This window comes from Vanacampus margaritifer, chromosome 16 (assembly GCF_051991255.1).
Source record: "Vanacampus margaritifer isolate UIUO_Vmar chromosome 16, RoL_Vmar_1.0, whole genome shotgun sequence".
In the NCBI taxonomy this organism is placed as follows: domain Eukaryota; kingdom Metazoa; phylum Chordata; class Actinopteri; order Syngnathiformes; family Syngnathidae; genus Vanacampus; species Vanacampus margaritifer.
The window spans coordinates 7,736,683-7,749,601 of record NC_135447.1 but is presented as its reverse complement, the minus strand read 5'-3'; the positions used below and the strand labels follow the sequence as shown (position 1 = coordinate 7,749,601).

The following is a 12,919-nucleotide window of genomic DNA, read 5'->3' as shown; positions in this document are numbered from 1 at the left end:
TGGTCTGCACTTTTTTTTTCTTCTTCCCTTCCCTTCCCACCGGCTTGCTAGCGTGAAGCGCCCGTTGAACAAGTCGCACATTCTCCACTTCAATGGAGGCGCAGCCCAAAGATCGGGCACGGGACAGTCGAAATCAGCACCGCGGGGAGGACGCGAGCCCCTCTCGGTGGACCGCTTGCATAAAACATGATCAGAGTCACTTCCACCAGCGCCAGCATCAGGAAACGAACGCGAAGAAAACAGGTTTGGACATCCGTAAAAGTTAGCTAGCACTCGCTAGCCTTAGTCAGCTAATGTCAACTAGCCACTACTGGGCTCGTGCTAACCAGCCAACATAAATTAAGCGTTAACCTGCGCGTGTTGCTTTACGGTATAGCATTAAATGGCGCATATGAGAGATGGTTTATTGCCTAAAACCAACTAGTTAGTCGGCCACTGTCTCCGTAGTATGTTTGCTGACTGGCTAGCTGACATTGCGTGACAGTTGTGGCTGGCGGTGGTTTGACATATCGAGAATTGACCTTGTGCGCCGGTCCCCTCACCCACTTTCCCTCCCCGCTACACGGAAAGGCTTCGGGTTCGCCTCGAGCTATTAGCCGTTATGCACAAACTAATAAAAGTGACAGACGTGGCCGTGCATTCGAGTTGAGCTCATTTCAGCACGCTTGTGCTGCTGTCCCGTTTAGGGAAACGAGCCGGCTCCACTGGAATGTTCGAGCTGCCATTTCCTGTCGGCCATGTTAGAGCACAACTGACGTGCTAATGCTCTATTTAGTAGCTCAGTAAAGTTTTTAAATACCACAACGACGTGATGCCACCGTGACACTTTAATACATATCCCCCCTTTTAAGGGTTAGTTTAGTTCGGCGGCCACGCAACGACACGTTTGGGCTCTGGTAAATGCCGAGCTGCTAAGCTAGTTGACGGTAGCTAATGCTAGCCATCGTTGACAGGCCTGTTGCATTTCCAGGCGCCGAAAAACAAAGCGACAACTCTGTGATAATTAAATCAAAGTACGCGTTTGAAGATGTTGAAAACGCGTGACACGTCACTATATGTTGTGTTTGTGTCTTGCAAGCTGGCTTTGATTCAACTGGGCTTTGAACGTTGAAGCCATTGCTCAGAGTAGACTTTTTATGGTTCTTGGCTAGGCCAGACATGGGTTTAAGATGTTTTGAATCATATTTTTTTTGCACCAGTAACATTCTTAATTACACGTTTTTTCCTTTTAATTGATTTAGCCCACTTTGAAGAATCCGTTTGACAGATGTGTTCTGCCGGATATCACATGTCTGTAATGCAACACACACGGAGCTCATCCTCAGATGTGTCAGTCGTGTATTTTTGGGTGAAGGTTCATGTTGAAACCAGCAGCGGCATGAGTTGGCCTTCTGTTGTCGAGTTAACCATGATGACAGCAGCAGTGTTTGTGAACTTTGACCTGTGCTGCAGGTAATAACAGGAAAGTTGGCTTTTGAAGGAACGGATCACCAAAGTGCACTTTGTTGTGCTAACAGAACAGCTTGGTTTTGTGTCGTTTGAATGGGATTCATTTTTAAAGGTAAGATTAAGTGACTGAATTAATTCTAGATGAGGTGGGCAAGTTCAAAGTGATGACTGTAAAATCCAGGGTGTGGCATTTATCATCATCATCATACCTGACAAAGCATTTTACATGAACCTTAGGTTAAAATGTAATTTTATGAACAACCGTTTATTTCTGTCTCTTCCAGGCAACAAAAAAGTAAGCACTGGCGAAGAGGAGGCGGAAAAGAGTACACATTTGTTTGCTGCTGTTGGTATGCCGCATCCTCCCAGCAGTAATGGAAACAGACACTCAAGTATCACAAATGTGAAGCAGAAGTCAACGCCACGGCTGTACTCGGCGGCTCCAAAAGCCAGCAGCAAAGGACCAGACTACAAAAAGACTATGGACCTTAAAAACGATAAGGCTGTTGACTTGAATTATCACGAGGATAAGAAAGACTCTGCGTTATTGCAAAATGGTGTTGCACACTTCGGCGTGATTATAAATGGCTATTCGTGCAAGGACAATGACGGCAGCGGGTCCGAGGGTGGATACACCACGCCGAAGAAACGCAAGGCCAGATGTAACAACATGAAGAACGCTGACAATGCAATGAGAGAAAATGACACTCAGCAGGGAATCACTACACAAGAGCCTGCACTTTTTAATACCGAGGCCACCGAGAAGGGAGTGACTTCTAGACTCGACTGTTTGAAAGCCACACATAAAGGAGAGCTTCAGTCCTCGCCAAGACGGACTGCAGCCTCTGAGGCCTCAGTGGGGGAACCTCAGAGGAAGAACTCTGACGGGAAAGCCGTCGCGAAAAAGGCTGAGGAGCGGCACAAAGCCAAGGTTTGCTCGCCTTCAAAAGAGGACTCGTGGACTTTGTTCAAGCCCCCTCCAGTGTTTCCTGTGGATAATAGCAGTGCTAAAATAGTCCCCAAGATCAGTTATGCAAGTAAAGTCAAAGAGAACCTCAAAGTAGCTCAAGGTGGCGCAGAAGTTCTGCCTCCACCTGTGAGGCTTTCACAGGTCCCCATGTCGGCTATGAAGACCATCTCGTCGGCTAGCTTTACTAACGGCCCCGCTTCCGCTAGTGGAAATGGCTGCCCGTCAGTGGGTACCTTTTTCGCCCCTGCCGCTCCAGGAAGTGGCGACAATGTAGCATCTCCTTTGGAAAGTCATCGTAGCTCTGCAAGCAGCCCCGTTGAGGGCGAGGCGTACGAACTGAGAAAGTGTTCCCTCTTAATTTACCCTTTAAATATGCAACCGGCGCTCCCCAGCGCCCGGCACCTCAACCCGCCGGCTGCTCAGACAAATCAGAAAGCCTTGGGAGAAATCTTCCAGAATAAATGGGGGCTTTCGTTCATTAACGAGCCCAACTTGGGGCCGGAAGGGGAGAGCGGGCCGGTGCCGGCAGACGACAACCCATCGGCGGGCCAGTGTCGGGCCAAAGCCGGCCAGCTGTGCTTTGAGCAAGGCCCTTTCTTCTTGGAACCCGGCACTTTGGCTCAAGATGCCGAGAAAAGGACTTTAATGATTTTGCCAGTTTGTTCTCCTCTCGGTGTCCCTGCCGAGGAGGACAACGGAGAAAAGACTCACGTGGATTCTCCCGGTAAGGACAATGGTGCTAAGCCTGTCCAGGGCCGCACCGCCACAGTGTTGTTCGGCAAGTCTCAAGAACAGGCCTTGCCGAAAGATGCCTGCAGGAGGCGCAGCTGGGGCTCCTTCGACGTCAAAGCTGCTGTCACTTATCACACTAAAGGTAAACGTAGTTAAGCCTCAAATGATTTGTGTAATCGTAAAATGCTGGTTTGCAGTCAAATGGTCCGTGTCTAATCTCAACAAACACTTTGTCAGCTTTCAATAGATTTTTTTTATGCTCAACTCGGTCCTGAATATGCTTCATGCCTATTAACATTCACTGACGTGTTTTCCGTTTCCTCAACAGAAATGGAATACATTTTCAGCTTGCAAAAACAATGTAAGTTACATTTTTGAATTTTGTTTTATCATGGGGGGATCATAGCATATAACTAAACCTCAATAGCTGTATATTTCAACACAATGTCCTGAAACAAAAAAAAAAAATATTTATAATATGTTCTATTTTAAATATTACCATGCTCCCAAAGACGTATTTAAACGTTTTTAAAGTTTTTTTTATTTTTTATGGTAGAGCATACTTTGAATGCAGCCTTTCAACTGAAGAGAATGACTGAAGCAATGGTAGTTATTGCAAAAATGACCCGCAGAGTATAAGAGATCAGCCTTGTTGCAAAAAAGCTCATTTACCAACAGTTCTTAACAGATTTGTGATGAATGATGATTCTTTCTTTTGGTAGGTTCCATGTTTTTATAGCAATAGAATACAATATTCTGTGGGCCTTGCAAAATCCCAAAACTCTCCACCAATTAATGATGGTCTCAATATGCTGCCACCAATCATGAAATAGGACAGGTTGCTGTCATTTTAGCCAATGACAGCGAGGCGCTGGCGCAGCCAAATTCATGATTATAAGTTGCATTATTCGTAAATGTTGCCTGTGACTTGAGCTTCTTTAGACCGTGAAAGCGATACATGCATGTTTATTTTCAGCCTTAATCACTGTTAGGCGTTGAATGGAATTACTATTATTATTATTATTTTTTTTTTTACTTTGTGTTGGACAAAAGGGGGTAAAAAAAAACCCCTCCAATATAGCACAAAATGGCTGACTGATAGGAGCTTAGCAGGTTTACAGTGTAGAGGTTTTCATTTTTGACTTAATTTTCTGTTCCTTACATCTTTCTATTGATGCGCACATGGTCTTCCCCTTGTCACAATCCTTCTCATCCAGATCCAAATCGAGTCTTGGTTTATGCCGAGACCAAGGACGGACCCGACGAGTGAGGCGGACGTCCGCCGTGCTTGGCTCCGTCTCTTCTGGGTGCTGTGGTTTTCCCTCCTTGGAAATCCTCGATGGCGTCGGAGTGGAAGAAAAGTGGACAACTGTGAGAAACTCTTGCTGGTGGTTTGAAGCGCGGACGTCGGACTAACACGCGGACGATAAAGGAGATCAATCGGTGCCTCTACAATACGAGCGGACATTTTGGGCCGGCGGCGGACGACGTCCGCAAAGCGACGGCGTGGCGAGTGAACTGCGCCTCCTCAAGCCTTTATCGCGGCGGCCGCGTCAAAACTGTGGAAGCGCCGCTGACGCTTTCACGTACGCGAACATCGGCGCACGGCCAACGACTGGAGAAGAACTTTGGAATCAGATGCCTTCAAGTGGCGCAATTAAGTCAAACTCTACACGTCAGTAAATAGAAATCTTTGTCTTAAAAATCTGCAGGGCGACTGTCGACCCCCCCCCGCGCGTTGTCGTGTTTCACGCCACCTTGGCCCCGTCGTCGGTGCTTTCCAGGCAGCAACGCCTTCGCAACCAAAATGCCAAGTTTTCACGTCGTCTTGAGTCGAGTTGAAATGTTTGGGATTGTTGCTTCCATGACTTGTTTTGTGGCGGAGTCAGGGGTCAAAGTTTAACGTGTGTCGCATTCTCAAACTTTAACTCGGTTGACTCTGCTTTTTTTTGTTTTTGTTTGTTTGTTTGTCTGTCTGGTGCGTCCTGCATGTTTACTGGTGGAACTCGTCTCCTAGGGTTGCAACCACGCCTTTTTATCGAAATGTGAAGAAGGGTCGTCGGCCATGTTTTAATGCTGTTAGCCGGCGGGTGCGTTGTTGCGAGACACGAGACTCGTCGAAAGCTGTAATTTAAGTCTAGGAAGCCCAAATTTGCCCGCCGTGATGTCACTGTCATCACCTTCTCCAAATCAGTATTGAACACAACTTAAGGACCTGCGAGGTTTCTAAAAAGTAGGATTTAGTTAACATGCAGATTGTTAGCACTTTATATGAACTCATTTCTGTTAGTTACGAGAGCTCTATTGACACGACTCCTCCCGAAAAGAATGGCTGCGGGCTGTTACTTCTCAGAACAAACAGAATTATTAAATGTAACTCAGGTAGTGTTGATAAAGCCATGACTATGTTCACTTTTTTTTTTTTTTTGCCCACCTGTTGTGATGGCCTCTCATTTGGAAAATGTAGAATTTGATCTATTTAGGAGATGATTTATGACAACGGATTTGACTCAAAACCAAATATTCGTTTTTAGTGAACGCTTTCTGGTGTCATGAATCGCGCTGGTATACATTTGGAAGACGTTTTTAAAGCACGTTTGTTATCCGTGCTACAGTTTTTTTTTTTCTAAATGTATTCTAGCCTGCAATGTGTAAGCGTTCATTAGCTTCTTGATTTCTCGAGCGAGCAAGCGAGCATCCAGTGGCTCGCCGCAATCGACTTCCCCGTTCTCAAGTACTCTTCTTGCTGCTGTGGCCTGATTAGGCCTCACTGCCCCCCCCCCCTCTTCTTAAACAAGTCAACTTGACATTGAACTTTTAAACGTCGTTTAAAAATGGTTTTGTTTTGGCTTCTGTCGCGCGTTGGAATGCTTCCCAGTGATTGTGCGTGTGTAACAAATAGTATGCCATAAAAAGACAAAATATGTAAGGAAATGCCAGGTTTGGAAAAAAAAAAATAAAAAATGGTGGATCATTTATGGTGAACACTAGGGGTGTGAATTGCCTAGCACCTGGCGATTTGATTCGTATCACGATTCATATGTCACAATTTGATTCGATGCGATTAATCTATAAATTGATTATTGCGATTTTTTTTTAAAAAACTCAAATTTTGAAAATACTAATCAGTAAACTTGCACATATACACTGTAATATTTGTATGCTAATGTATTTATCTGAAAATTCCGGCTTCTAACTGAGCCACTGCATTTAACAAACAGGTTGCAGTCTGTTTCATGTTTGAACAGCACTGAAATAAAATATTAAGGCTTAATGTTCCATTAATATAACATTCTTCCATGCTTGTGTGAATCCTAACCCTAAGAAAGACGTTTTGTTGAATATTCCCATAAAAAAATTGATGTTTAAAAATCGATTCGGCCGCATATCGATTCGAGAATTGCGCGCTGTAATATCGCGATATATTGCCGAATCGATTTTTTTCTAACACCCCTAGTGAACATTGTATAAGGTGACACTATCAGGTTATCTTTGGGCATATTTAGGCTTCTGCGTGTCAAAACAGGGTGATCAAAAAATGATGTTAGCATAGTTAAGCAATGATTCCCTTTTTATTTTGTGTCGAAATGTTTTAGAAAAAAAAAAAAAAGGATGGGAACTAGTTACTCGTCATCCTTGTCCAAGCACTTAAATGAGGAAAAAACAGGCTTCTTATGTCGAATATCCACTGAGAGTGCAGCCTGCAAACCAAAAACAGCTTCTTGAAGCAGCGTGCGAGTGCGTGCGAGTGTGTGTGTGCGTGTGCGTGAAGTCAGGCCTGGTCATGTGGAGTTGAACCCTCCACTTCTCAGGATGTGCAATCACCTCAAGGATGCTGACGCAGGCTTCCACATCACCACAGACAACGTTAGCCTCTCAATTGTTAGCGCCTCGTCAATTGTTTATTGTTGTTATATGCAAGCTCATATTTCATGTAACTGCACGCCCTGTTTCATGTTCAGGTGCCTGAGTGGGAAAAAAAGTAATTCTTTTACAGCAATTTTGATTGTTTCCAATCTGCTTCCAGCTTCTATCCGTGCCATTTTTTTCCCCCTTGCTTACTCTCTGACACTTTTTTTTTTTTTTGCAATGCTGAATTTCTTCTAATGGACGCAGCTGAAAGCAATGAATATTTTACGTTTTTGTAGATTTAAAAATAAACTATTGTGACCGGCTTGTTTGGATTCTGTGCGAGGGAAAGCCCAAAATCAGTGGATGGACGTTGCACGTTCCATTTGATCAAGTTCGTGTCTGAAGTAGCACATGGTTAATTTTAACAAATTAATGTTATAACGTGTTTAAAAAAAAAAAGTTATTTTCAAGTTCTGAACTAACTTATCCATAGATGCACAAATAGGTTGAGATTTAAAAGGAATATATGACACTGAAAGTCAAGGTTTTTCTTTTTTTTTTTTTTTAAATGCATTTTTTTCATTGTTTAGTTGATAATTAAAGTCTGATGTGAACAGTTTTTCACCTGTAGCAACAATGTTAATATTTGAAGTCGCTCATGTAATAGATTGGGTTTCTTGAAATATTTGGGAATGGTGGACACCCACTGCATCATGTGGAATTACGTTTTCATTTCAACACACTTTACAGAGCTTTTTCTGAGGAGTATTGTCGATCATCATTTCCTCAATTTTGTACTTTTAATTTTATTGTTTTGCCTCATCGTCACACCCCCTTAAAACACAAGGCCGGAGATCTTCTCTCAAATGTCTTGTACGTGGACTTTGAAAGTCTTTAAACGAGTCATTACATTTTGCTTTGTATGAAACAAAATGGTTGCCATTTCTTTAAGCATGAAAATTCCAAACAATGTTATAGTAAAAAAAAAGATGTTTCAATGTCACAATTTTAGTTTCCATTAAAATGTTAAATTTATGAATTACGTGTCGTCTTATTTCTGTTTGGTGAGATTTGTCCATCTGCCACAAAAAAAGCATCTCAAACTGTTTTGGTTAAACGGCGCCCCCTTGTGGAGAGTAGTTTATACTGCGCATAGCAACCAAACTTGGAGATGTAAAATCTGGTGCTCAAAACAAAGTTTAAAATATATAAATACAACAGATGTAAAAAAGAAGTTTTTCTTACTTCCAAAGAATTAATTATTAATAAGTGGTTATAGTTAATAAGTGGGCTTACCTGTGTTAAGGTGTGTGTGTGTCTGGCATTGATGACCTGGTGGGATGAGAGTGAGGAGGAAACTTGATGTTAACCGTGCAAGCGTAAAATCAACTTGGTGACTAGTTTTATTTTAGTTTAACTGTAGCAAGAAACCTTCTAAGTGAGCCAGAAAACAAGAAAATAAAATTACTAATTGCATGATCGCTCAAGAACAACAACAAAAAAGTCTTACTATACATGTTTTTTAAAAAAAATGTATATAAAGCTTTACTATAGATTGTTAACTTAGCCTACTATACATTGTAACACCTTATGGTCTTTTTATTTATTTATTTATTTTATTTATTTATTTATTTTATTTAAGAAAAAACCCTACATCTCCTTACCGTACATTGCCGTTTTAGACTTAGTATACATTGAAGTAAAAAATAAATAAAATAAAAACACACAGTCATTTTCTATACATGGTCATTTATTTAAAATAATAAACGCCCAAAAAACTATACATTTTTTTTTTAAATGTCTAAATAAATGTTTTATTTTAAAAAATGCCTTACTATACATGGCCATTTTGGCTAAGGGGCCCCAAGCAATTGCCTGCCTTGCCTGATGGTAAGCTACGTAGCCACTGAAGACAGGAACTAGGGTGAAATGTGCTAGAACTGATTTGCCTCTTGTTCCATTTACTATAATAAGCATTTTACTTATTTCTTGCTCACTTTGTAACAGAGTGAGCAATGCGTGTGTGTGCAATAAAGACAACCATGTGTAGATGAGTGATGTTAGTCGAAATTGATTTTGTTTTTGTGGCGTGACATTGTGCTAGTGCACATTGTTCGCTGCCTAGTGGAATTCATCTTTGTGCTGGTGGGCTCGGGTGGGGGAGAATGTGTGTGTGTGTGGTCATTTTGTGTGATATGGGCCATTGACTGCTTTTCCATAGCTAAAGAACAATAATGAGTCCCCCCCCCCCCCCCACACCCCCTCTCTCCTTGCACAATATCTTTGCCTCCATTCAGTGCACTGATTGTGTTTATGAAATTGTGCATATATCTGTGAATGTGGAGCAAGGGAGGGCACAGCCATTGGACAAACATGAGCAAATTGTTTTGTGTTGTGGTGCAAGGATTGATAAGGCCACGCGCGGACAGAGAAAAATACCCATGAAACACGAGATACCAGCAGCGTTAAATGGAAGAAACAATCGCACTTGAAAGTGTATGACGTCATGCCCATTATTGTGTTGCGGTGCTTTTAATTACAGCTCGTGTTGTGAGCGATGCCACAGTTGACCTTGAGTGTGTCCTTGCCTGAGAAATGAGGCTGGTTCTCCACTGTGTATTTTACACCAGCAGATATTGTGACAAATGGCTTGATATCTCGCACAAATGACCTTTTATTCGATATGAAGCGACGCAGGCTTTAACCAATGGTCACGTTTCACTTCTGCGCACTAGCGAAGGTCACCTGACTCGTTTTTTTTTTCCTGAGCTGATTTTGAGCAAAATGTTACATAAAAAATAGTAAGACATTATTGTTGTATTTTAGTCTCGAGTCAGAATTGAAAGAAAAAGCAATACAGTGATGACGCAATATATGAACGAACAATTCCGATCATCCGGGCATTTCCACAATGCAATTGTTAATTTACACGTCATATTGTATTGCTTTTGCCCGTGACAAGCATACAAAGCAGGCATAATGTTATAGTAGTCAAACATTGTTTTATAACTTTTTGAAATAAAAAAATAAGACTCCCAATACACAAAGATCTAAAGTCTAATGCTTTTCTATGGGAGCGGCGTTTCACTGTGGAAAAATGCTGCATTCGGGGAAAGTCGGAAATCGGAACTTTCCCACTCTGATTGTGTCAGTTCCGATCTCAGAGCGTTGAAGCAAATATAAATACAAGACATATGTTCACGTGACACAACGTGATTTGGAATAACGACATTAACCAGAACAACAAATAATTCATTAGAATCGGCCATCTTTGTTGTTTATATTTGCTTCCAATGCCTCGAGGACGGAAGTGAAACACCCCGAGTCTGATAAATCCAACTTCAAACCTTCCTCGAATGCAGTATGAGACGTAATTTCGGAATTGTCAACGGCCCTAAATGAATCTTATTATATTACTATAAAATATTATATCATTCTGTAGAAAATTATAAATAATATAAATGTCAGTTTCTAAAGCAATTGACTCACGTTGGTATGTTTCGCCTGTCCATACCTTTCTATGAAAAGCAGCACGCGTGTGACTATTTGCATTGGCCCAAGGTCACGTGGTTAATGCACGTTTGAGTTGTCTTAAGTGGTTTTTAATCAGCGATTATTAGCGAATGGAGTGGCTGTGCGGGCCGCTGGTGAGAGAGTGTCCATCAATGTCACGTCAATTTGCATGGCGGCCTCCACATTAGAGATGCATTCTGGGAGGCAGCCGCCACCTGAGTGCCTCCTCTCCACAACACACACGCCCCCCCGCGCGCACACACACACAGGCAAGCAGCCATGGACTCCATTACACAGCGCTGTCAAAAAAATGTTCCGCTGCCAATGAGGAACAACCATTACAGGGCTGTGAGGGGAGATAATTTAGTGATGCACATAAAATCAAATGCATTGAACGTTGCTCATTATAAAGGAATTCCGACAATGCCGGCCATTTTTCAAGGTATGATTATTTAGGTCCAAGATGATGCCCTATATAAATAGCTGTCATTTTCACCTATACCTGCAATTGTCAATTAAGCATGCCGGTGTCTCTGAGCAGCTTTTAATTACAGTTAATAAATTCTGGTGCACGTGTGTCCTGCATTCATGAATATGCATTGCCATGGCGTCCTCGGTGTGGCATTGACACACTCGGAGGTGGAAGCGGACCATCTTCGTGACACCTCCGCTCACTGCGTCGCCATGGTGCCTGCCAGGCTACGATGTTGCCGTTTGGTCACGTTCAAACCCCGGGTTGCAGACTGGCCCGAGGGCCAAGGCATGACGCGACGTGAACTAAGCCCTCCTGACCACTAGGGGGCCCGCAAGAGGCAACAGGACACTTAAAACCTCTAATATACTGTACAGAATATATCGTTAGCTAGTTTTGTTATAGTAGCTATAGGCTGGTAGTTGATTTTAAAGTAAGTTTCGGCCTAAAACAATACTTAGGTCGAACCAGACTGTTTTTCACGATTTGTGTTCATTGTTCACTAAATCTTGCTATAACATATTTGATAAATATATATATTTTTAAACATTTATTCAGGCAGCTTGTGTTACAAGTACAGTAATACAACTAACTGTAGGACAATTGTAGGACTTGTAATTGTAGTTTTATTTATTTATAATAATACATTAATTGTAATTGTAAGACAATATTTAAGTTGAACTTGTGGAACACAAAAACATTTACTATTTATTTGTGTAATATTTTTGTAAACACGATTTATAACTTACTTTAATTATTCTTAGTGGGTTTAAAAAAAAAAAATGAGACTATACACTCTTCTCCAGGGACCCCAACACTACTGACAATAACAAAGGATTTATAAATTAGGATAGAATTTCACATTTGATGGATGGGTATGCACTCCCGAGACCTGACTATTTGTAAACAAGCAATTGACCAGTCAATTTCACACATTATGTCCCTTTTAAAGCCTTTGTGGACCTCCGAGCATGCAGCTTGCCGATCTTAATGCCACTTTTAATTGGCCCTTAATGAAAAGCAGCCAGAGCGGAAAGGTCAACCAGGTAGGATGGACGGCAAAAGAAAAAACTGTCCCTGGACTCACCGCATTTTATTTACGGCAGCGTTGCTCATTATTATGAAGGAGCAGCTATCATTAAACACAGCTGATATTTGCCTATAGATGTCACAAGATGGCAGCAAAGCTGCTAAATATTTTCTCTCTAAATGAAACTCCTCAATTTGCTTCAACATAGTTCCTTTGGACCAAGATGGACGATATTGGACCATATAAACGACACAACTGGAATCCTTTAACAAGCTTGTTTATTTTAAGCATCCTTTTATTATATTTGTTTATCTATTGTCCATTGTTGGGGCCTGCGGCCTCTCGGGGGTCTCTAAACGCTCCTGTTGACAACTGGCGGCGCGGCTCGGGAGCCGGCCTGATCGATCAGCTTGTCACGATGACTGATGAAGTCGCCACAATACACATCTTTGAAAGTGATATATTGCGTCTACATGAGAGCGAATGTAATGTGAATAATGATGATAAACTTAGAACTGGAATGACTGAATTTCAACCTTTATTAACCTCAACTCATGTGTGCGTGTGCGCTTCCTCGTGTTGATTCATCCTCTTATTCCAGCTACAGCCATTTAGTCAGTGAGCCTTAGCTGATATCGATGCTCTTCACGATGATGGCTGATGAGGGAAAGAAAACTAGTAGTTGATTGGCTTATTTTCCTGAGTGTATATGCAGTATCGTGGATGGCCACTAGGGGGAAGCAGAACGACGCGGCATGGCCTGTTTTCTTCCTGGACGGCGGGAGTCATTTATATAAGTGGAGATGTAATGTGCATGAGTGTGGATTAATTGTAATGTAAAAAAAAAAAAACGTGATGATGATGATCAGAGGCAATAAAGAGAAACGACAACAAAAACAAG

General features: G+C 42.0%; 1 protein-coding gene across 1 annotated transcript; it reads left to right on the top strand.

The window, feature by feature from the left end:
- nufip2 (nuclear FMR1 interacting protein 2) lies at positions 1-8,038 on the top strand. The gene is made up of 4 exons (XM_077546750.1): positions 1-243; positions 1,734-3,293; positions 3,480-3,512; positions 4,369-8,038. Exons 1-4 carry the CDS (start codon positions 93-95, stop codon positions 4,419-4,421), a joined length of 1,797 nt encoding a protein of 598 aa, XP_077402876.1. The 5' UTR covers positions 1-92; the 3' UTR covers positions 4,422-8,038.
- The last annotated feature ends 4,881 nt before the right edge of the window (positions 8,039-12,919 follow it).

Excerpts from the sequence above, each read along its gene's own strand:
- nufip2 (XM_077546750.1), top strand. The coding sequence starts at position 93 with ATGGAGGCGCAGCCCAAAGATCGGGCACGGGACAGTCGAAATCAGCAC. Across the intron at positions 244-1,733 it reads AACGAACGCGAAGAAAACAG|GCAACAAAAAAGTAAGCACT; the intron begins GTTTGGACATCC and ends TGTCTCTTCCAG. Across the intron at positions 3,513-4,368 it reads TTTCAGCTTGCAAAAACAAT|ATCCAAATCGAGTCTTGGTT; the intron begins GTAAGTTACATT and ends CTTCTCATCCAG.